Source organism: Heliangelus exortis, chromosome 24, assembly GCF_036169615.1.
Source record: "Heliangelus exortis chromosome 24, bHelExo1.hap1, whole genome shotgun sequence".
Taxonomy (NCBI): Eukaryota; Metazoa; Chordata; class Aves; order Apodiformes; family Trochilidae; genus Heliangelus; species Heliangelus exortis.
In genome coordinates this window covers 2,753,926-2,775,606 of record NC_092445.1, presented here as the reverse complement: position 1 = coordinate 2,775,606, position 21,681 = coordinate 2,753,926, and the positions used below count along the sequence as shown (strand labels likewise).

Below are 21,681 nucleotides of genomic sequence, written 5' to 3'. Positions count from 1 at the left end.
GTGCCAGCTCCAAACCCCATATCCCAGAGGGCTGGAGCCATAATGGGAGGAGGTGACGGGCTGGGCTGGGACGAGGGGGGGTCCGGGCAGACCCCCAGCCCAACGGGGGGGTCACGTTTTGCCAAAGCCTCTGTGCGTCTCCAATAAACCTGCATCTCCTGCATGACTGCCTCTGGTCTGCTTCATCTCTCCCCTGAGCACGTGTCCAGGCAGCTCCTGCTGCTCCCAGGACACCCCCCCCTCCCCTTCCACTCCCCCAAAATCCACAGCACCCATTTCACTGCTCCCAACACCCCCCCTGACCCCAGCAGAGGGGGTCTTGGGGTGCCCCATGGAAGGGTTTGCTGGGTGGGCTCCCCCTCGGTGGAGAAGGAGTTTGGGCTTTGGGGACTCCCAAAAGCACTATGGGGGACACTGAGGTCCCCAACCCTGCAGTGGGGGGGGTGGGGGAGAGGGGGTGTCCCCAACCCCTCGGTGCAAACCCACGGTGGTCCCCAGACCCTCTCCCCAGGTGTCACCCCCACCTCCTGCTCTCCTCTACATCCAAGGGGGGGGGGGGGGGAGGGCGGTTCCCCTAAAGCAGCCTTGGAGTGACATGGGGACAGCCCTGGGGTGTCACTGGGATGGGGACATCCCTTGGTGAGGTCTTGGACGTGCTGGGTCGGGAGAAAGCTCAGCACTTCTGGTCCTGGCTCCCGGCCACGGTGCAGGGTGCAGCTCCCCCTCCCTCCCTCCCACCCCGCTCCGCGCCAGCACGAGTTTCGACATGAAAAAAAATAATTACAATAAAATACAGTCATGGCACCCTGGGCTATGAGCTCATCAGCCCCAGCAGGGCTGGGCAGGACTCGGCCTTTGATGGGAAACACCGGGGTGCCGGGAGGAAACGCTCCCTGACTCAGGAGGTGCCGCCCCGGTGCAGCGGGGTCCCCGCTTGGGGACACTGGGGACATGATGGCAGCTCCCAGCCCTGGCACTGCCAAAAAAAAAAAAAAAAAAAAAAAAACAAAACCCAAAAAACAAACAAAAAAAACCCTACAGCCGTCAGGAGCTTTGGGGAAACTGAGGCACGGTGAGTGAAAGCAAACCTCCCCCCTCGGGCTGCCCTGGGATGCACCGAGGTTTGCAAGGGCTCTGCCCTGGGGAAGCTCCGGCTGCGGGGTCGGGGTGGGAGCTTGAACCAGAACCAGAACGGACCAGAACCTCTTCAGCTGGGCCGGGACACTGCATCTGGAGCAGAGCCAGCCCACCCCAAGCCCCTCACCCACCCTCCCCATCCTTAAAGCACCCAAGAGGAGGGTGCCGGCCCTGCCACGGACCGGGTCAGCAGCCCCAGCAGGTTGTCATTTGCTCGTCGGGTCCCTCCTGAGCTTTTGGGGCTCCGGGCGGTGTCGGGGAGCTCAGTCGGTGCCCGGAGGGTTGGGGGGGGGGGCAGAGAGGGGCCCTGACGCTTGGCCCCCGCCCGGCCCCGGGTGCTGCACCCCTGGGAAACCAACCCCACCCCCGTCATTACCAGAACCAGGGCTGGGGACGTGAAAAACGAGCCCAGGGCTCACACTGCCCCTGGATCCGACCCTTTGGGGACACCAGCAGCCCGGGCTGGTTAAACTGGGGGGGTGAGGGGGGGAGTTACTGGTCCGCTGGGAAGGGGTGGGGAGGGTAACCAGGGGGCTGCTTCTGCCACTTTCCAGGTGTCAGGAGGATGCCGGGGCTCCCGTCGGCTCCCCGGGAGTGAAAGGATCTCAAATCGCAGCCTGGCTGGGCTGGGGAGGAGGAGAAAGAGGAGGAGGAAGAGGAGGAGGAGGCTTCCCCCGGCTCCCAACCGGTCTGGCAGCTTTTTGGGCTGCAGAGGGAGGCCCCTGAACCCCCCCTGACCCCTCCTCTGAGGGGGGGGGTGTGTCCCTGGGGAGGGGTCTTATTCCACAGGCACCCAGACAAAGGGGACCAGGACCCCAATCTCTGTCCTTGTCCCCTCTCAGCCCCCCCAGCCCCACACAAAAGGAGGAGAGGGGCACAGCAAAGCCCAAAAATAACAACAGTAGAGCAAAGGGCCATGGGTGCTGGGGGGCAGGGGACGTCCCCCCCACCTTGGAGCCACCTTCCCAGCCAAGCTCTGGGTGCAGGGTCCCAGCACAGTTCTGGGGTTACCCCCTCGGTGGCTACTGGGGTTCAGGCTACTGGAACAAGGGCTCTGAGGGCCACTGGGGGCTGCTGCCTGCAAAAGGCTCTGCCAGTCCTGAGTGGGGCTGGAGCCACAGCAGGGTTTGTGCCTTGTCCCCAGCTCTGTGCCTGGGGATGGCTTGTGGACACCCGTGGGGACAGCTGAGGCTGTGGTGGCACCCAAGGGAGATGGCACTGGGGTTTTCTTCAGGTTTTTGGAGAGGGTTTTCATTCCCTTCTGAGAGCATCAGGCAATGGGACAGCCCTCAAGATGGAGCCATCACCCCCCAACCTCTCCCAGGGCAGATGTTGGGGGGGTCACAGTGGCCCCATCTGATGGATTTGAGTCCATCTCATCCATCCCACAGCCCTGGAAATGGAGGGGACACATCCAGCCCTGGCTTGGGGGCTGCACCCGGAGCCCAAAACTCTCCATCCCCAAAAACATCAGGATGCCCCACAAGTGGTCAGGGTGGGCTCAGCCTCTCCCAGCACCAGGGGTGGGGGGGCTGGGGCAGGTAGGACCAGCTCAGCAGAAAGCCTCCCCCCCCCCCCAAGGGATGTGCTCATTTGGGGTGACTAATCCTGGCCCTTCGCCCCAGCTGATTGCTCAAGGGGAGTGACAGGAGCCAAAATGTCACCTCCCTCAGCCCCAGGAGCCTTGGTGAGGCTGTCCCCTCCCTGCACGGGGACAAGTGAGTGCAGGAGCTGCCTGGGTTTCACATTCTCAGCCATCCTTGCAGATCCATTTGCTTTTTCACCCCACTGAGCTGTGGGTCCCAATTCCACCCCTGCTCTCCAAACCCTGGCCACGAGGAGCTCCTTGGGGGTGCAAATGTGGCACTTCCCAGGCTGTAGCTTCTTCAGGTCTCAGCAGTTCTTGGTGTGGACGTGGCAGAAGTTCCCTCAGCTGGGAGGTTTTTATTTCCATTTTCCCCAGCACTGGCGAGGCCAGGGCTGCAGATCCTGCCTGGGTATTAAAATTAAAAAATAAAACCCAAACAGCCACAAGAGCTTTGATGGCTCTTGCATAACTCCAGCTTGACCTGACAAAACCCTTGTTAAGCCACCAAATCTTTCAAAGCCACCACAATAGTCAGCTTCTCTTTTTTTTTTTATGATCATGTCTTCCATCCCTTTACAGCAACTAAAGGGCTCCAAGACAAGGAGGACACGTCCACAAGCAAGGCAAGGATGGAGTTTCAGCTCTGGTTATGGTCAGATTGGCTTCTAGACCTCCAGTCCCAGAGAGTGGCCACTGGGTCTCAGCCAGGAATACCCAGGGAAGGCCTTGGGCTCTGGGGAAAAGAGCTCAGACAGAATTAAACTCGTACTTGGGAAAAAATCAGTGTGGTCTTTCATTGCAACCTGATCTTGGTGTCTGCATGCACAGGGACGTGGTCCTCATCCTCCTCCTCCTCACCCTCTGAGCTCCTCCTTGGCTCCGAATCCAGGCCCCAAAGTTGTGAGATGCAGGAAAATTCAGTTTTAATTCCCCTGCAACTCCTTCCTCTCATTTAGCTTCACCTCAGTGGTGCTCTGCCCAGGCCCAAGACAAGAGCTGCTTTGGGTCCTGCAAAGGTTTGGGTCCTCCAAGGGTTTGGGTTCTGCAAAGGTTTGGGTCCTCCAAGGGTTTGGGTTCTGCAAAGGTTTGGGTCCCCCAAGGGTTTGGGTCCTGCAAAGGTTTGGGTCCTCCAAGGGTTTGGGTTCTGCAAAGGTTTGGGTCCTGCAAAGGTTTGGGTCCTCCAAGGGTTTGGGTTCTGCAAAGGTTTGGGTTCTGCAAAGGTTTGGGTTCTGCAAAGGTTTGGGTCCCCCAAGGGTTTGGGTTCTGCAAAGGTTTGGGTCCCCCAAGGGTCTGGGCAAGCAGTGGTGCTGAGCCTGCTCAGGGTGCTGGGATTCCTGCCCACTCCCACCCTACATGGAGCTGGGTGGCACTGGGAGGGTGCTTGGGGTGGGCAGCAGGGGGGAAGCTGGGAGGTGGCCCCGACCCCTTCAGGAGCTGCAGCGAGGGGGAATTCCAAGGGCAGGAGGGGAGGGTGCAGGATTTGGGAGCTGGAGAAGGTAGAGGAGCAAGAAAGCCCTGGAAAGGGAAGGTGGCCGAGGGCTGGGAGCTGCTGGGCAGGACCTGCCCCACCAAGGATGTGCTCAGCCTCCTGCTGAGTCACCCCGGGCAGCGCTGAACCCAACGCCTCCAAAAGCCGAGCTTGCAGTTTGGGCTCTGCTCTCAGCCCCCGGTCTGACCTTCCCCCTCCTCCCTCCCTCCCTCCAGCGAGGGCTCTGCCTGCTCTCGGGTAGATCACAGAGGGCCAGGACGTGGCAAACCCGGAGCTTTTCTACCCCAGCACCCGACACGCCAGCTCTGGGACCTTCCCATCACCGGGCTCTGCGGCCTGGGGCTCTGCAGAGCTCTTGGGTTTTATTTATTCAGGTTCAGCAAACTCACAAGATGAAAGCCAGACCAAGGAGTGTTTTATTAAGAAAGAGTCCATCATTATTTCAAAAAAACCAAAAAAACAAACAGAAAGCCAACCACCTTTCTGTCCTGCTTAGCACAGGGAAGCTCCTCACCTCCGCTGAGCTCGAGGTCCAATCGGGCTCCTCTGAGGCAGCAAACCCCAAACTTCTGCCTCAAGTCTGGCTGCAGAAGAGGCAGTTCCAGCTGATTCCTCTTTTTCTGGATCTATCTTGGTCGTGGTGGGGAGGAGGAACCTTGGCAAAACTCCTTTACCCTGCCTCTCTTTTTGCTAACCCTGCCTCCCCCTGGCTCAGCCTTGCTCGTTCTTAAGACCCCAACTCTCCTCGCACCCACCCTGCACAACCCCTGCTCTGCCCAGCCAGGGGTCACAGCTGTACCAGGAGGCAGCCCAGGAGCCTGGAAAGGCTTTCACTTGGTCTGAGTCACGGGATGCAGAGATCCCTTCGAGCTCCTGGCAGGAAAAGGGAGAGGTGTGAAAGGCGCCGGGAGCTGCGGCAGCGCCGGGTGTGTCACAGCTCCATGGCTTCTTCTTCCACGGTTTTGTCCTGAGCCTGCACATACCTCTCCTGCACTGCCAGAGTGCTGATAAAGCTGTGATTAAGGAAAACAAGGGGCTGGGCTCAAACCACTCCCTCCTGTGAGGAGTTGGTGAAGTTCTCAGTGAGGAATCAGCCCCACATCAGCCCCGAGGTTGGCAGAAGAGGCAGCGCTGGCACCGCCCCAGTCGTTCCCGGCTGATCCCACAAAAAGGAGGAGGAGGATCCATTGCCTGGTTTGGATGAGGTGGAAAAAACCATCCCAGTGAGTGTGAGAGAAGAGGAAAGTTGTCCAAAGGTTTCTCCTTCCCACCTTCAAACTGTTGATTGGCACCAAATGCGGTGGCTCTGGTGGGGACAAGTGTCTGGGAGAGCCCCACCAGCTCAGCACGGGGGGATCCCCTCTCCCCCAAGGAAGGAGCAAACTCCAACCCCAGGCAGCAGAGGGAAAAGGTGGAAAAGGATACGAAGTGAAGTGGAAATCAGCTCCCACTGCTGCTGACATCAAAGCTTCCAGGCTCCTGTGCTCCTGGTCTCCAAAGGAATAGCCATTGGCTTTGTCCACTGCCTGCATCACCTGCCTCATGCTCTCCTTGTCCTGCAAAGCAGGGAGGTAGCACCAGGGCTTGGAGCCACCTGGGCTGCTGGGAAGTGTCCCTGCCCATGGCAGGGGGTGGCACTGGGTGAGCTTTAAGGTCCCTTCCCACCCAAACCAATCAATCATTCTGTGAATCTGGTCCTACCCCAGAGCCAAGAGCTCCTGTTGGACTTGGTCACCGTTTTCTCCCAGGCTTTGGGCCACCCACCCAGGACACTGTCACTGTCCCCTGGGCCCAGCAGGGCCAGAGGACAACCAAGAGTCCCTGGACACAACAGGCTGACCCCTTCCAGCCACCACTCCCTGTCCTCACCTCCTGCCTCAGCCCCTTTGCCTTTCCCAACACTTGTGCTGGAGGCTTCCAGCCCCCCCCACATCCTCCTCTCCTCTCTTCGTTATTTTGCATTCCCAAATTTCATGAGGTTTTAGGGGAGACTTTGAAATTTGATTTTGAGTTGAAATGCAGGCACAGGAAGAGCTGAATGAAGGGAGAGTCTTCATTCCCCACCCCAGGACACGAGGTCCCACGTGGCCCAAACTCCTCTTTGGCTTTTCCTTTGGGTGCCACCGATCATTCCAAGTCCGGGTGTGTTTCCCCCTCCTCCACCTGAATCTCCTCACAGCTGAGGTTTCCAAATAGGTTTTCCAGCTGCTCCTGAAGGTGCTGACCACAAAATCCCATCCCCCCTTTGCTTCTCACCTGGACATTGAGGGGGACAAAGGACACCAGGCTGTAATCCTCAATCACCTCCACCAACTTCTCGTTGAGGCGCCGGTAATTCCTGAAGAAAGGGTCAGAAGCCAAATGCTCAACCAAGTAAGAGAGGTCCAGGACTTCTGTGTAATAATCCAGGTTGAAAGCTGCAGGGAAGAAAAAAAAAAAAAAATAAAAATAAACAGTGCAGAACTCTGGGAGAGCCACAGCAAAGGCACCTCCAGCCCTTGTTTCCTGGTGTCTCACCCAGTTTTCCGTACTGCTCCAGCAGATCCATCTTGGAGAGGACGTTGACGTGGGGCAGCTCCACGTGCAGCATGGTGGAGAGGGAGGTGCAGAGGACAGAGATGAACTTCCCAGGATCAGTGCAGTAGTGAGAATCCACCAGGTGGACAGCAGCCAGCTGGGAAGCAAAGGGAGAGGAGGAGGAGGAGGAGGAGGTCAGGCCCGTGAGGAGGCCAGCGGGGGGGTTTTGGGACCGTCCGTGGGACCATCCTGCTCATCCCTGGCTCCCAAGAGAGATTCCCATGTTGGGGAGGTCACCACTTAACTCCTGAATAAATAAAAACTCCCTCAGAGGTGAGCACACAAATCTCTGTGTAAATGTATTTCAGTAGCAATCACATTTCCCACCCATGGAGCACCCTGGAGATTCCCAGCCCTGGGTGCTGGGGAGGTTTCCAGGGGTGCTGAACCCCAACCCTGCTCCCCCTTTTTCCTCTCTTTCCAGGTGAATTTTCCTTTTTTGCAGAGGGACCTGGACAGACTGGAGAGTTGGGCTGATCCCAACGGGATGAAGTTCAACAAGGCCAAGTGCTGGGTCCTGCACTTTGGCCACAACAACCCCATGGGGAGCTCCAGGCTGGGCACAGAGTGGCAGAAAGGGAGCTGGGAGTCTGGATTGCCAGGAAGCTGAAGAGGAGCCAGCAGTGTGCCCAGGTGGCCAAGAAGGCCAATGGCATCCTGGGCTGGCTCAGGAAGAGCGTGGCCAGCAGGTCCAGGGAAGGGATTCTGCCCCTGTGCTCAGCCCTGGGGAGGCCACAGCTTGAGTCCTGTGTCCAGTTCTGGGCCCCTCAGCTCAGGAAGGAGATTGAGGTGCTGGAGCAGGTCCAGAGAAGAGCAAGGAGGCTGGGAAGGGATCCAGCACAAGTCCTGTGAGGAAGGGCTGAGGGAGCTGGGGGTGTTGAGGCTGGAGAAGAGGAGGCTCAGGGGAGACCTCATCACTCTCTCCAACTCCCTGAAAGGAGGTTGGAGCCAGGGGGGGTTGGGCTCTTTTCCCAGGCAACTCTCAGCAAGACAAGAGGGCACAAGAGGTCTCAAGTTGTGCCAGGGGAGGTTTAGGTTGGACATTAGAAAGAATTTCTTTCTGGAGAGGGTGCTCAGCCATTGGAATGGGCTGCCCAGGGAAGGGGTGGATTCTCCATCCCTGGAGATATTTCCAAAGAGCCTGGATGTGGCACTCAGTGCCATGGGCTGGGAACCACGGGGGGAGTGGAGCAAGGGTTGGACTTGATGAGCTCTGAGGTCCCTTCCAACCCAGCCCATTCTAGGATTCTAGGATTCCCCCCTTCTCTGACCTCCATGGGATTTTTTGGGGTGGGAGTTGGGGTCAACCCTCCCCACTGCCTCCAGATTCCCAGCTTTCCCTCCTCCCCCCTGGGAATGCTGCTGCTGGGAGAAGCCACGGCGGGGTGGTTTGGAAGGGTAATTAATTAATCCTGGCACTAATGAGCAGGTTTGATTCCCTGGGTGTTTGGTGCAGCGGGAAGGATGTGAGGCAGGATCTGGGTGAAGCTCTGGGTCACTGAGTCACCAGGATGGTTCTGCAGCAACAAAACCCCCAGGGCAGGGTCCTGGGGAGGGGAGAGAACTCCAGAGAGCACAAATCCAGGGATTTTATACAGGGAATTGGAGTTCTCAGGCAATGGGAATGGAAGTGTGTGTGTGTGTGTGTCTGTCTGTCTGTGTGTGTGTGTGTGTGTGTGTGTGTGTGTGTGTGTGTGTGTGTTTGTGTGTGTGTCTGTGTGTGTGTGTCTGTGTGTGTGTGTGTGTGTGTCTGTGTGTGTCTGTGTGTGTGTGTGTGTGTGTGTCTGTGTGTGTGTCTGTGTGTGTGTCTGTGTGTCTGTGTGTGTGTGTGTGTGTCTGTGTGTGTGAGTGTGTGTGTGTCTGTGTGTCTGTGTGTGTGTGTGTGTGTGTGTGTGTGTGTGTCTGTGTGTGTGTGTGTGTGTGTCTGTGTGTGTGTGTGTCTGTGTGTGTGTGTCTGTGTGTGTCTGTGTGTGTCTGTGTGTGTGTCTGTGTGTGTGTGTGTGTGTGTCTGTGTGTGTGAGTGTGTGTGTGTGTGTGTGTGTGTGTGTCTGTGTGTGTGTGTGTGTGTGTGTGTCTGTGTGTGTCTGTGTGTGTGTGTGTCTGTGTGTGTGTGTGTGTGTGTCTGTGTGTGTGTCTGTGTGTGTCTGTGTGTGTGTGTGTCTGTGTGTGTCTGTGTGTGTGTCTGTGTGTGTGTCTGTGTGTCTGTGTGTGTGTGTGTGTGTCTGTGTGTGTGTCTGTGTGTGTGTCTGTGTGTGTGTCTGTGTGTGTGTCTGTGTGTGTGTGTGTGTGTCTGTGTGTGTGCAGCTGCACCAGGGCATCCCCAGCCACATGAGCTCACCCTGCTGGCTGCCACCAGCACCACAACATCACCACAACATCACCACAACATCACCACAACATCACAACCACCACCACAACAAACACCACCACAACCACCACCATCACCACAACAACCATCACCACAACAACCATCACCACAACACCACAACACCCATCACCATAACAACCACAACAACCATCACAACACCACAACCATCACCATCATAACCATCACCATCACAACCATCACCACAACACCACAACCACAACCACCACCATCACAACAACCATCACCATACCATCACACCACGAGAACCACCACCATCACCACAACATCACCACAACCATCACAACACCACCACAACCACCATCCCCATAACAATCACCACCACAACCATCACCACAAACACCACCAGAGCTTTGCACATTCATGGGTTGGCCCCAGCACAACCCCAATGTGGTGTAAGCAAGCTGGGGTGGTGATGATGGTGGTGATGATGGTGATGATGGTGATGATGATGGTGATGATGGTGGTGATGGTGGTGATGGTGGTGATGGTGGTGATGGTGGTGATGGTGGTGATGGTGGTGATGGTGGTGATGGTGGTGATGGTGGTGATGGTGATGGTGATGATGGTGATGATGGTGATGATGGTGATGATGGTGATGATGGTGATGATGGTGATGATGATGGAGCCTTCTCTTCTCACCTGGGCTGCCTCATCTGCATCTCCCCTGGTGCAAGGCAGGAGGGAGCAGGAGCAGCACCCTGGGGTGCAGAGCTGGTGGGGTTGGGGTGCAGCAGAGCTCGGGTTGATGCCTGAGTTTCCCTCAGCACCTCCCTCCTCCCAACCCCCTGGGGGTCTGGGGAACCCTCTGAGGGTCTGAGGAGGGGACTGTGGGGACTCCTGAAGACTGGAGAGGACCCCTGAGATCAGCAGCCCCGGGTCCCAGTGCCACCTCACCCACTCCTGTGTCCCCCCAAACCCAGGTTGTCCTGAAGCCCTCCAAGGGTGGGGGCTCCCCCACCCTCTCAGTCAGGAAATTCTTCCCAGCCTCCAACCCAAACCTCCCCTGGCACAACCTGAGCCTCTTCCCTCTCATCCTGGCACCAGCTGGGAGAAGAACCCAACGACCCCACTGCACCCCCAGCCCTGCAGGAACCAAACCCCCATCCCCCCCAGCACAGAACGGGGCAAAATTCCCCTCCAAGTCCTTTCCCAGGAGAGATCCAAGAGCTCAGCCAAGGAACCCACCCCAGGGGTGCCCCCAAAAGCTCTGGTGCAGCTTTGCAGAGGGGGTTGCCAGGTGCCCACCCCCACCCAGCCCCAAACTGACCCTGAAAAACCAAACTTACCCTGAAATTCCATTTGGCCAAGTGGGAGAAAACATTTTTCAGGGAATTGTGGTGGGTGTAGAGCTCCACCTGCCCCGGGCAGTCAAACAAATAGTAGTGGCCCTTGCAAGCTGCCAGTTTCTGCTGCAGCCAGTCAGAGTTGGCCTCCAGGTACTCCATGCAGTAGAGCAACCCCCCGTTGGGCCCCAGCTGGAAGTTCTCCATCACATCAGGCAGGGTGATGAGCTCTGAGATGTCCAGGGAGCAGGGGTAGGGGACGACCTCGTTGGCAGGGTCCAGGTTCACCACCGTCACCTTCCGCCCGATCCTGCCCAGGAATTCCTGCATCCCCTGGCAGTACGTGGTCTTCCCAGAGCCTGGTGGCCCAATGACCACCTGGCCAAAGGCCAAGGAGCTCCCCTGGCAGCCCTCAGACATTGCAGCTCATTTCCTTCTCCTCTTTCTGCCAAGCCAGGAAGGAAAAGCTCCCGTTTGTTGGTGGCTTTGCAGTGGTACCAGCAAGGAGATGGAATTCACCCCCCCCCCGGGGTGGGACCCGGTGCCTCTGGGACCCAAATCCCTGCTCCTGCCCCACTGGGGGCTGAGTTTTACCCCCCCTGCTGTGGCAGTGCCCACAGGGTCCCCCTCTCACCACAGAAGGTCCCACCCGTGTCCTCTCCCCTCTCTTTCCCCACATCCCTTATATCCCTTTTCTCCTTGGTGTCCCCTCTCCTCCCCCTGTCCCCTCTTCTCCCTTCACACCCCCTCTTCCCCCTTTTCCCCTGTGTCCCCTCTTCTCCCCATCCCCCCTCATCCCTTTTCCCTCTATGTCCCCTTTTTTCCTTGTGTCTCCTCCCCCCATCCTCTTCCCCTCATGTCCCTCATGTCCCCTTTTTCCCATCCCCATTTTCCTCCATGTCCCCTCTTTCCCCCCTACAACCCCCCATCCCTTTTCTCGTGTCCCCTCTTTTCCCTGTGTCCCCCTTTTCCTCCCACCCCCCTTTTCCCCCATGTCCTCTTTTCCCCCTGCCCCCCATCATCCCTTTTCCCCTCGTGTCCCTCATGTCCCCTCTTTTTCCCCTTTCCCCCCACACCCCGTTTCCCCTCTGTCCCCCTCCACATCCCTTTCTTCCCCCCCCTCCCTTTTTTCCCCTCCAGGCCCTTTCCTCCCCCCTAACCACCACCCCCCCTCTTCCCTTTGTCCCACATCCCCCTTTCCCCCTCCAGCCCCCATTCCCTCCCTCCCTCCCTTCTCCATCCCGTTAAATTCCCTCTCACCCTTTGCCCCTTCCCGGTTTTCCTCAGGCTCCGAGACCGGAGACTCCAAGCAAGGCCGCAAGCATCGAGTTCCGAGGGAGGGAAAGTCCGCCGCACCCCACAGCGCCCCCTAGCGGCAGGAGGTGCGCACCACCCCCTTTCCCTTTAGGGCCGGGATTCGAACCCCGGGATCGGGTTCGGGGACCCCGGTTCGAATCCCGGCCCCGGCCCTTTCGCTTCCAGCACATTCCATAATTTTGGAGGAGTTTTATTTACTGAATGCCAAAGTTTTGTAGAACGCCTCGGGATGCCCGGACAAAGCTCATGTCCTTCCTGTACTTCATGGCAGTGGGGGGCTGGCGTCTGAGGAGCTGATCCCCGGAATCCTGAGGCTCGGGATCATCGTAGATGGTGGAGATGAGGATGGGACCATCCCCTCTCCGGGTTTTCTTCACCTGCTTGAACGTTGGGAGTTTCTCCCCGTGGTAGCTAAAGGGAAGATGGAAAAGTTGGGTTGGGACTGGTGAAGGATCAACTCCTTTCCTTCACCTGGAATCATCAAATCCCACCTTGGGTTGGGTGGAGGGACCTTCAGGATCATCCAGTCCCATCCATGTCATGGGAAGGGACACCTCCCACCAGCCTGGGTTGCTCCAATGCCACAGATTCTCTGGACAACCTTTGCCAGGAGCTCACCACCCTCAAATCAAAGAATTCTTCCCAGTGTCCATCCTCAACCTCCCATCTGCCTCATCCCATCCCTCCGTGTCCTAAGTCCCTCCACAGCTTTCTTGGAGGTACTGGAAAACCTAAGATCTCCCCAGAGCCTCCTCTTCTCCAGGCTGAACAAGCCCAGTAAAGATTCTTGTCCTATTCCTGGCTTGGAGATCACTCTAGGAACAATTATCAACCCTCAGAGTTAAAACCACCACCAAAAAAAATCCCCTAAAACCCCCCAGAGAAGATCAGGGTGAGGCACAGAGCTCCAGTTCTGGTCAGCTGGGCTTTCCCCACCAGAATTCCACCAGAATTCCACAGCAGAACTGATCCTCCATCCAGCTTTCCACTTATTTGTGTGCTGTGTGAACCCCCAAATGTCCCACTCTCCCACCAGAAGCTCCTCTAAGGAGCTTCCCAAGCTCTGCTGGGAAGAGCAGTGTGGTCAGGTGGGAATGGGATGGGGCAGGAATGGGATGGGATAGGATGGAGATGGGGTGGGAATGGGGTAGGGTGGGATGGAATGGGATGGAATGGAAGGGGAATGGGATGGGGTGGGATGGGAGTGGGATGGGATGGGAATGGGGATGGGGATGGGGATGGGGATGGGGATGGGGATGGGGATGGGGATGGGGATAGGGATGGGGATAGGGATGGGGATAGGGATGGGGATAGGGATGGGGATAGGGATGGGGATAGGGATGGGGATAGGGATGGGGATAGGGATGGGGATAGGGATGGGGATAGGGATGGGGATGGGGATGGGGATGGGGATGGGGATGGGGATGGGGATGGGGATGGGGATGGGGATGGGGATGGGGATGGGGATGGGGATGGGGATGGGGATGGGGATGGGGATGGGGATGGGGATGGGGATGGGGATGGGGATGGGGATAGGGATGGGGATAGGGATGGGGATGGGGATGGGGATGGGGATGGGGATGGGGATGGGGATGGGGATGGGGATGGGGATGGGGATGGGGATGGGGATGGGGATGGGGATGGGGATGGGGATGGGGATGGGGATGGGGATAGGGATGGGGATGGGGATGGGGATGGGGATGGGGATGGGGATGGGGATGGGGATGGGGATGGGGATGGGGATGGGGATGGGGATGGGGATAGGGATGGGGATAGGGATGGGGATGGGGATAGGGATGGGGATAGGGATGGGGATGGGGATGGGGATGGGATGGGGATGGGATGGGGATGGGATGGGGATGGGATGGGGATGGGATGGGGATGGGATGGGGTGGGATGGGAATGTATGGAGTGTTGAGGCAAGCCCTGGCACCAGCTGTGTGGGGAAAGCAGACCCCTGGGATAACTTTCTGCTTCTGGTTCACACTCAGCTCCTTTCCTGCTCACTCTTCCAGCTGGGAGAGCCCAGGCAGAGGAGCTGAACTCCAGCTGGCAGGGCAGGGATGGGTACTCACCCCAGCCCCCTCTTGCATCTGGGGTTCTGCCCCTCATTGTCCAAAGCTTCAGCCATTCCAGAGTTGCTGCTCCCCAATCCCAGCCCCTCTGTCCAGCCCTGCTGCTCCAGCACCTTCCTGCCAAAGCCCTGGGAAAAAGGAAAAAGAAAAAAATAAATCATTACAGAGCTGGACAAACCCCCTCCTCATCTTCTCAGAGCCCTCTTCCCCCCAACCCACAGCCCCTGAGAGCCTTTCCCGCCCTCCCTCGCCCCCTCCTCACCTTGGTGTGTCTCTCAAAGGTGCCGATCTGCTGCCCCGAGACAGCCCCGTCCTCCAAACCGTCCCGGAGCCGCCGCTCCAGACACATCCGGACCGAGTCCCGAGCATCCTTATCACCTCCATCTAGTGGTGAAAGCAGGAAGAGTCAGAGGAGCAGAAGGAACCTGCTGCCTCCCAGCATCGCCCCCCAGAGCACCGAGGAGGCAGAACCTGTTCTCTTTTTTTTTGGCAGCTCTCAATTGCCAGACAAGAAAAACGTTTTGAGTGCACCGAGGCTTCCAGAGAGGGAGGCAAAGAGTTCCTCCCAGGTGCAGGAATTCTGCAGGCTCAGAACTTCCCAACCTCCCAGCTTTGGTACCTTTGTCATAGTAGATGCTCATGTCCACGTCCCAGTCATCTGCTGTCTGCTCATCAAAATCTGCCAAGAGAAGGAAGGAAGGGGTTTGGGTGCTGGTTGGGGAAGCCTGACACAGCAGAGCTCTTTGCTGGGACCCAGCTCCCTCTTTTCTCTAATAAAATGGGAAGGAAAAAGTTTTGGGGACTCCCCAAAGCCTCCCACACTCAGGAGCACCACTGGGGTGGCAGCTGAGCCCTGGAGTTCAAGGGAAGGTTTGAAAAGTGCACCTGGAGCTGAGCTGGGGTGTTCCCAGGGGGCTGAACCCCATTTACCTGTAGGGCTGGAACCCCAGGGGGGGTTAAACTTGTCACACAAACCCCAGTGAGGGTTTTACCTCCGTTCTGCTCCTGCCAGTACTGAGCATCATTGTAGAAGACCAGGCCAGAGCCTCCTTTCTCCCACTTGAGCTCAATCTCCTCCTCAAACAGCCTCTCCTTCACCCTCTCCTGCTTGGTCACATCCTCGTGCAAAGCCTCGTGTCTCTCCCACTCCTCACAGGTGTCATTGTCCTGCCAAAGAACCACCAGGGAATCATAAAATGGTTTGGGTGGGAAGGAACCTCCTTGAAGATCAAGATCCAACCCCCCCCTGCCACGGGCAGGGACCCCTCCCCCAGCCCTGGGGGCTCCAAGCCCCATCCAACCTTGGACACTGCCAGGGATGGGGCAGCCACAGCTTCCTTAGGTGACACATTCCAGAATTTTGTTGCCTTCATGGTGAAGGATTTGTTCCTAAAGTCAAACTTTGGCTGAGAAAATTGGGGCTGCTCAGCTTTGAGAAGGCTCAGGGGACCCCTGTGCCCAGGGCCCAGTGCTTAAAGGTGGCTGCAAAGATGGGGACTCCATGGAGAAGCCAAGGGGCAATGGGCACCTCCTGGGGAGATTCCCATGGGACACCAGAGGAAAACTGGATTCCAAGGGATTGGAATGGTCCCCAGGGGAGGGGTGGATTCCCCCCCACTTTGGAAAGTTGGAATTCTCAGGGTGCAGGGACATCTCATATAAACAATTTTAGAAGGGTTGGAGCCGATGATCCTTGAGACATTCCAGGGTTTTAACCCCCTCCTCTTTCAGTTTCAATCCATCACCCCCAAACTGGGGGTGCCAGCAGCCCCCTCCCCATTTCCCTGCCCTCTTCCAGCCCCTCCCCACCAGGCAGCTTTGTCAAGAGAGCTGGTCCCAGCCTGCTGGCTCTCAGGCACTGACATGACTGCTCTGATGACCTCATTCCCTGACTAATGGCATCTCCAGAGTCAGCAGAGAGAAGAAGTGGAATTTTTTTTTTTTTTTTAAAAAAAAAACCAACCCAAAACCCCAAACCACACCACATCACACCCACTCAGCAGCCTGGGCTGGCAGCAGCCTCCCTGAGCTGCAGAGCAGAGATGCCCATTTAAGGAGCAGGTGTGCTGGGCTTCAAGTCAGCACTAACAAGAAATTAATTCCACTCCAGCTGATCCCTAAGGAGATTGGGTCCCTCTCAGCTTTGGCACTGGTGTGGATCAGACTGCCCAGGGATTTCCCTGAGTGTGGATTTCCCTGCTCAGGGAAATATGAAGCAAGGAAGAGAGGAAAAAAAAAAATAATATAAAAATGAGTGGAGCTCCAGGAGCCACTCTGGGAGGGGAAGGACTGGAGGAGAAAGGACTGGAGGAGACTGTTTAGTCTGGAGGAGAAAAAGCTGAATAAAAAGTTTGGAAAGGAGGGAACAAAGTGTTCCCTGTGCCCACTGTTGCTAAGAGCAGGTAATTGCAGCAGGGATTTGGTTAATGCTGGCAGAGCAAAGGAGGGGAAGGAGTGAGTGCCTGGGGCCTGTGCTGGGCTGTAATGACAGAGAAGGGGCCAGACAGGCGCCTGGCAGCTGGGGGAGCAAAACAGTCCCCAGAGAGCCTGTCCAGCCCAGTTCTCCAGGAGCCTTTGTCACCAAAGCCACTTCTCTCAGTGACTAAAACCTCAGCCCCAGGAGCATCCGAGGTCAGTTTTTTTCTCCAGCTCCACTGGGGGAAGTTTCCAGCTCCTGAACGTGCTCCCAGGTCACTGCTCACCTCCTGTGCAGAGCTGGGATGATCTGCCACGGAGCCTCTGCCTGGGTTTGCTCCTCAGAACCAGAACCTTTGGGCTCAAGCCCTCCCAAACCTTTTGGGCTCAAGCCCAACAACCATTCTGATGTGGCCACACAGTTTTAGAGGCATTAACACCCTCCCTGCTCACCCCCCAGGTGCACCAAGAGGTGAGCACTGGTGTTTCCACCCCATTTTCAGGCAAGTCACTGCTACGATTCAATTAAAAGCTTTCAAACGAGCTCCTAGAGAGCTCCCCCTGCTTCAGGGCTGCACCAGAAAAACTTGGCTGGTGCTGGAAAATTCCACTCACGTCCTCCGAGTGCCATTCCTCTTCCTCCTGCTCCTCCTCATCTTGCTCAGCACCAGCTGGGTGAGTCACCTGGGCTGCTGCCACAGCCCCCTCTGCTGCTGTGATCTCATCCCCCGTGGCTGTGTAAACTCTTTCTTCTTCTTCTGTCACTGTCTCAGTGTCCTGGTATTCAAAGGGGACATTCCCATACCTGCGGGATGAGCCTGTCTTGGGAAAATCCAGCTGCAACTTCTTGATAACCCAGGGAGGGAGCCTGCAGGCCCGGATCAGCTCCAGGAAAGTTTTCAAGGGGGTGCCAACGTTGCCACAGGGCATGAAGGAAGGGGGGTTGAACTCGGGCAGCCCCTTGAAGTCTGCCACCAAATCACTCGAAGTCACCTTGTCCCCACTGTAGGGAAACGTCTCCGGACCTGGAGGAAAGGAAGGAATGGTTTAGGATCACTACAGGAACACGAGCTCCACCACAGAACCAGGGCCAGGAGGAGCAAACCCCAAACTGCCTCTCCTTGCCTTATTTTTAAGGCTTTAAGGCAGTTTCATGAGAGGTTTTTAACACCTCCTTGTCCACACAGAGGCTGCTGGGACCTTCGGGGGGGGGTCCTGGACCCAGCGTCTCCTCCTGACCCTTCCCAGCCCCCCCGGGGACCCCAATCCCCGCTGCCCTCTCCCACCTGTCCCGGGCCCCAGGCGGACCCTGCGGATGAGGCAGCGTCCGGGCAGCCAGGAACCGCCCGGCCCGACCCATCGCTTCCCCGAGTACATGCGGAGGAAGCGGCGGGCACGGCCCGGTCTGACGGCCACCAGGCAGCAGCAAGTGCGCGGGGCCGAGGCCGCCGCCGCCTCCTCCTCCTCCGCCGGCGGCGGGCGCTCGGGGCGGTGTCGGTAATGGAAGCAAAGGAATCCGCCCTCCTCCAGGAATTGGCTGAAGTAGGCGCGGAGCTGAGCGGAGCGCAGCGCGGCGGGGATGCCGCTCACCAGGCAGTAGCGAGCGGCGGCGATGCCGGCGGGGCCGCCATTACCGGGGGTACCGCTGGGCGCCGCCATCTTGGCTCTGAGGGAAGGAGCGACGCGGAGGGGGGATGGGCGCGGGGTGATGACGTCAGCAGGATCGGCGAGCGCGGGGTGAGCGCCCCCTAGTGGTGAGAAATGGGAATGGGGATGGGATGGGGATGGGATGGGATGGGATGGGGATGGGATGGGAATAGGGATGGGGATGGGATGGGATGGGGATGGGATGGGAATAGGGATGGGGATGGGAATGGGGATGGGATGGGATGGGATGGGATGGGGATGGGATGGGGATGGGATGGGGATGGGGATGGGGATGGGATGGGATGGGATGGGATGGGGATGGGATGGGATGGGATGGGATGGGATGGGATGGGATGGGATGGGATGGGATGGGATGGGGATGGGGATGGGATGGGGATGGGGATGGGATGGGATGGGATGGGATGGGGATGGGATGGGATGGGATGGGGATGGGGATGGGATGGGATGGGGATGGGGATGGGATGGGATGGGATGGGGATGGGATGGGATGGGATGGGATGGGATGGGATGGGATGGGATGGGGATGGGGATGGGATGGGGATGGGGATGGGATGGGATGGGATGGGATGGGGATGGGGATGGGATGGGATGGGGATGGGGATGGGGATGGGGATGGGGATGGGATGGGAATGGGGATGGGAATGGGAATGGGGACAGCGACAGGGACAGAATTGGGGATAGGTTCAGGAATGGGATAGGTTCAGGGAATGGGGACAGGGACAGGAGGGTGATAGGGATGGGGACAGGGATGAGACAGGGACGTGACAGGGACAGGGTTGACAGCCCCTGGAGATGTCCCTGTCCCAGGGGGTGACAGGCCCTGGGGGTGGCAGGGGGTGCCCAGGTCCCAGGGGGGTCACACCTGTCCCATAGGCAGTGCCACACCGAGCAGGGACCCCTCTGCCACCCCGGTCCCCAGGGGCTGGTGACAGGATGGGCCCTGGAGCAAGAGGGATTTGGGTGGAAATCTCCATTTTAATCCCAGCCCTGGCACTGGGGGTTTTCACCCCACCAGGGACTGATCACCATTTCCAAACAAAATTTCACCACCCTGCTCCAAAATGTAAAAGGTTTTATTTAAATAATAATAATAACAATAATAATAATAATAACAAGAACAACAATAATAATAAAAACAGTAATAATAATAATAATAATTTACTGCATCTTCATACAAACTGCAGGAATGTTTTGCTTACAAAATACTGACAGTGAACCCGTTGCAGAAGCTGCAGAAGGAGAAGGAGGAGGAGGAAGAGGGGAATTTCCAGACCCCACCAGGTCCTGATGCCAGGAAATGACATTTAGTCCTCCCACACCAGCAGCTCCACTCCTCTGCCCTCACAGCTCAGGGGGGTCACTTCTTGTCACACAAATGCCACCAGCCTGTGGCCTGAGGTGACCTGTGAGAGGTTTGGGGGCTCTTGGGTTACCCAGGGAAGAGTTTCAGGGTGTTACAGGGAAAAGATTCGAGCTAAGAAAAGGCAGGAGGGGTAAATCTGCACCCCCAGGATGACTCCACACTCCTGAGGAAAGATCCTGAGGAAAGATCCTTCATCAGTAATTCCAAAAATTCCAAGCCCAGCAGACAGACCAAGCCACCCCTCAGCCACCCCCCTGTGCTGGGTGCCCCATCCTGCTGTCCTTCCATGTTCCCAAACCCTAGGGGATCCATCTGGGAGCTGAGGACAAATTCCCTGAGTCCAAACCAATCCAAACCTCTACCCCCACCTCCTCTGGGACTGCCTGGAGGCAGCTGAGGGGGAAGGAAAGTCCCAAATGTGGGACCAGAGCCACCTCTCCCCCTCGCGCTCTCCCATCCTCTCGGCCGCCACACGGAGCTTCCCACAAAGTTTCTCTGGCTTCATCCCCGGGTGCCAGAGGGGTGAGGAGCACCCCGAGGAGCACCCCGAGGAGCACCCCAAGGAGCACCCTGAGGTGGGGGTGGCTCAGCGTGGAGCCAGCTGCCCACAGCTCCTCTGGTACAACATCTCTGCCATCAGCTCCACGATGTCGGTGTTGCCGATGAGGGGCCGGAAGAAGAGGTCGGTGATGAGGGCGGGAGGGATGGACTGCAGGGTGGAGGAGATGAGTAAAATGCGAGCAAAACGACCCTGGGCCTCGGGGTGAAGGGGCTGCAGAACCTCCTGGAGTGCTCGCTGGGCTTCCCTCTGCAGGCTCTGGATGTAAGGGGAAGCTCGGAGCCCGGGAATGTCTGAGGAAGGAGAGGGTGGTGAGGAAGGGAGGGTGGGGAACAGCTCCGGGATTTTCCCCTTCCCACCCTTCCCTGTTCCCCCAGGGATCTCTGAGGCCACACTCGGGAGCTCTACACAGAGGTAGCTACTCCAGGGCTGGTATTTGGGGGAGGAAAAGGAATTATAGGGGCAAACCTATGCTTTGCTAATGAAATCCCAGGGTTTATTGCTGCCTGTGGGGCAGGCAATGGTCTCTGCCTTTTCCATCTGATCCCTCATTCCCATAAGGATTGGAGCTGAGGAGGAGGGGACCCTCTCTGCCCTCACACGTGGGCCTGCCCACACCTTGGCATGGCCACACGTGGGGGGATGAACTCTCTGAGAGTCAGACACCCACCAGGATTGAGGAGGATGGGGGTGACCTCTCTGAGAGTCAGACACCCTCCAGGGTTGAGGAGGATGAGGGTGACCTATCTGGGAGGCAGACACCCATGAGGATTGAGGAGGATGGGGGGTGACCTCTCTGAGAATCAGGGACCCACCAGGACTGAGGAGGATAGGGGTGACCTCTCTGAGCACCAGACACCCTCGAGGATTGAGGAGGATGGGGGTGACCTCTCTGAGAATCAGGGACCCTCCAGGGTTGAGGAGGATGAGGTTGATCTCTCTGGGAGGCAGACACCCATGAGGATTGAGGAGGATGAGGGTGACCTCTCTGAGAATCGGGGACCCACCAGGGTTGAGGAGGATGGGGGTGACCTCTCTGAGCACCAGACACCCAGCAGGACTGAGGAGGATGGGGGTGACCTCTCTGGGAGGCAGACACTCACCAGGATTGAAGAGGATGGCTCCCCTCAGGTAAGCATATTCCTTAGGGCTCAGGTCCAGGCTCCAGAAGGTGTTGAGGCAGCACTGCAGCCTCTGCACAGCAGCCAGGGTGGGCTGTGTCCTCTCAGGCTCCTGCCCTTTCCTTTGGCCATCCAGGAGGATTTTCTTCAGCATGCTGGGAGCCGGGGTCTCCATCACCTCGAAGGTCACCATCTCCTGGACCAAACCCAGGAGGAAAAGGGGAGCCCAGCAGCTCCCCAGCAGCAGGAGCTGATCCTCCCGGGGCAGCAGATGGAAGGAGGGGAGGTTTTGCAGGAAGCTGAGGGTTTTCACCAGGACACTGGAAGCTTCCTGGCAGGTGAGGCGAGGGGTGCGGAGGCAAACGGTGCGGGGCTGGGGACAGAGGCAGCGTTGGTGACCAGGGCTGGGGGTTTTTTGGTGGAGGTTCTGGCTGAGGAGGGTGTAGAGGATGGCACTGGGTTTGTCCTCCCCGTGGCACCGGCACCGTTCACATTCCACCTCCATGGTGGTGATGGTCGGAGCTGAGCTGGGCGGTTGTCTCCTTGGGAAAACTCAGCTCCTGTTCTTCCAAGAGATGGAAAAGAGAGCAGTGAAATCCTTCCTTGGGAGCTGGATTCTCCCTGGTCTCCCTGCTCTGCTGGCTGCCAAGCTGCTCAAACCTCCTCTTATAAAGCAGGGTCAGGAGTGAACACCCCCGTG

At 57.7% G+C, this 21,681-nt stretch overlaps 3 protein-coding genes across 4 annotated transcripts; all 3 read right to left on the bottom strand.

Moving 5' to 3' along the window:
* Nucleotides 1-4,612: 4,612 nt before the first annotated feature.
* On the bottom strand, nucleotides 4,613-11,882 carry GPN2 (GPN-loop GTPase 2). Of its 2 annotated transcripts, none has more exons than XR_011730450.1 (6): nucleotides 11,724-11,882; nucleotides 10,467-10,908; nucleotides 6,732-6,888; nucleotides 6,471-6,631; nucleotides 5,640-5,829; nucleotides 4,613-5,218 (listed from the first exon to the last, which is right to left on the bottom strand). XR_011730450.1 is itself a non-coding variant. In XM_071767523.1 (6 exons), exons 2-6 carry the CDS (start codon nucleotides 10,881-10,883, stop codon nucleotides 5,146-5,148), a joined length of 939 nt encoding a protein of 312 aa, XP_071623624.1. In that variant the 5' UTR covers nucleotides 10,884-10,908; nucleotides 11,724-11,881; the 3' UTR covers nucleotides 4,613-5,145. The 2 variants fall into 2 exon arrangements, 1 of the variants encoding a protein (XP_071623624.1); XM_071767523.1 differs by having other exon boundaries at nucleotides 5,640-5,770; nucleotides 11,724-11,881.
* A 72-nt stretch (nucleotides 11,883-11,954) lies between these two features.
* On the bottom strand, nucleotides 11,955-17,973 carry GPATCH3 (G-patch domain containing 3). The gene is made up of 7 exons (XM_071767522.1): nucleotides 17,557-17,973; nucleotides 16,886-17,295; nucleotides 14,848-15,022; nucleotides 14,475-14,534; nucleotides 14,118-14,239; nucleotides 13,856-13,983; nucleotides 11,955-12,191 (listed from the first exon to the last, which is right to left on the bottom strand). The coding sequence occupies exons 1-7, from the start codon at nucleotides 17,927-17,929 to the stop codon at nucleotides 11,975-11,977; spliced, it is 1,485 nt and encodes a 494-aa protein (XP_071623623.1). The 5' UTR covers nucleotides 17,930-17,973; the 3' UTR covers nucleotides 11,955-11,974.
* A 1,020-nt stretch (nucleotides 17,974-18,993) lies between these two features.
* Nucleotides 18,994-21,681, bottom strand: NR0B2 (nuclear receptor subfamily 0 group B member 2). Its single transcript, XM_071767525.1, has 2 exons — nucleotides 20,964-21,681; nucleotides 18,994-20,153 (listed from the first exon to the last, which is right to left on the bottom strand). The coding sequence occupies exons 1-2, from the start codon at nucleotides 21,484-21,486 to the stop codon at nucleotides 19,888-19,890; spliced, it is 789 nt and encodes a 262-aa protein (XP_071623626.1). The 5' UTR covers nucleotides 21,487-21,681; the 3' UTR covers nucleotides 18,994-19,887.

Excerpts from the sequence above, each read along its gene's own strand:
- GPATCH3 (XM_071767522.1), bottom strand. The coding sequence starts at position 17,929 with ATGGCGGCGCCCAGCGGTACCCCCGGTAATGGCGGCCCCGCCGGCATC. Across the intron at positions 13,984-14,117 it reads CCTTTGAGAGACACACCAAG|GGCTTTGGCAGGAAGGTGCT; the intron begins GTGAGGAGGGGG and ends CCTTTTTCCCAG. Across the intron at positions 12,192-13,855 it reads AGATGCAAGAGGGGGCTGGG|CTACCACGGGGAGAAACTCC; the intron begins GTGAGTACCCAT and ends TCTTCCCTTTAG.
- GPN2 (XM_071767523.1), bottom strand. The coding sequence starts at position 10,883 with ATGTCTGAGGGCTGCCAGGGGAGCTCCTTGGCCTTTGGCCAGGTGGTC. Across the intron at positions 6,632-6,731 it reads GGAGCAGTACGGAAAACTGG|CTTTCAACCTGGATTATTAC; the intron begins GTGAGACACCAG and ends TCTTCCCTGCAG. Across the intron at positions 5,771-6,470 it reads TTGTCCCCCTCAATGTCCAG|GACAAGGAGAGCATGAGGCA; the intron begins GTGAGAAGCAAA and ends CCTGCTTTGCAG.
- NR0B2 (XM_071767525.1), bottom strand. The coding sequence starts at position 21,486 with ATGGAGGTGGAATGTGAACGGTGCCGGTGCCACGGGGAGGACAAACCC. Across the intron at positions 20,154-20,963 it reads AGCCATCCTCTTCAATCCTG|ACATTCCCGGGCTCCGAGCT; the intron begins GTGAGTGTCTGC and ends CTCCTTCCTCAG.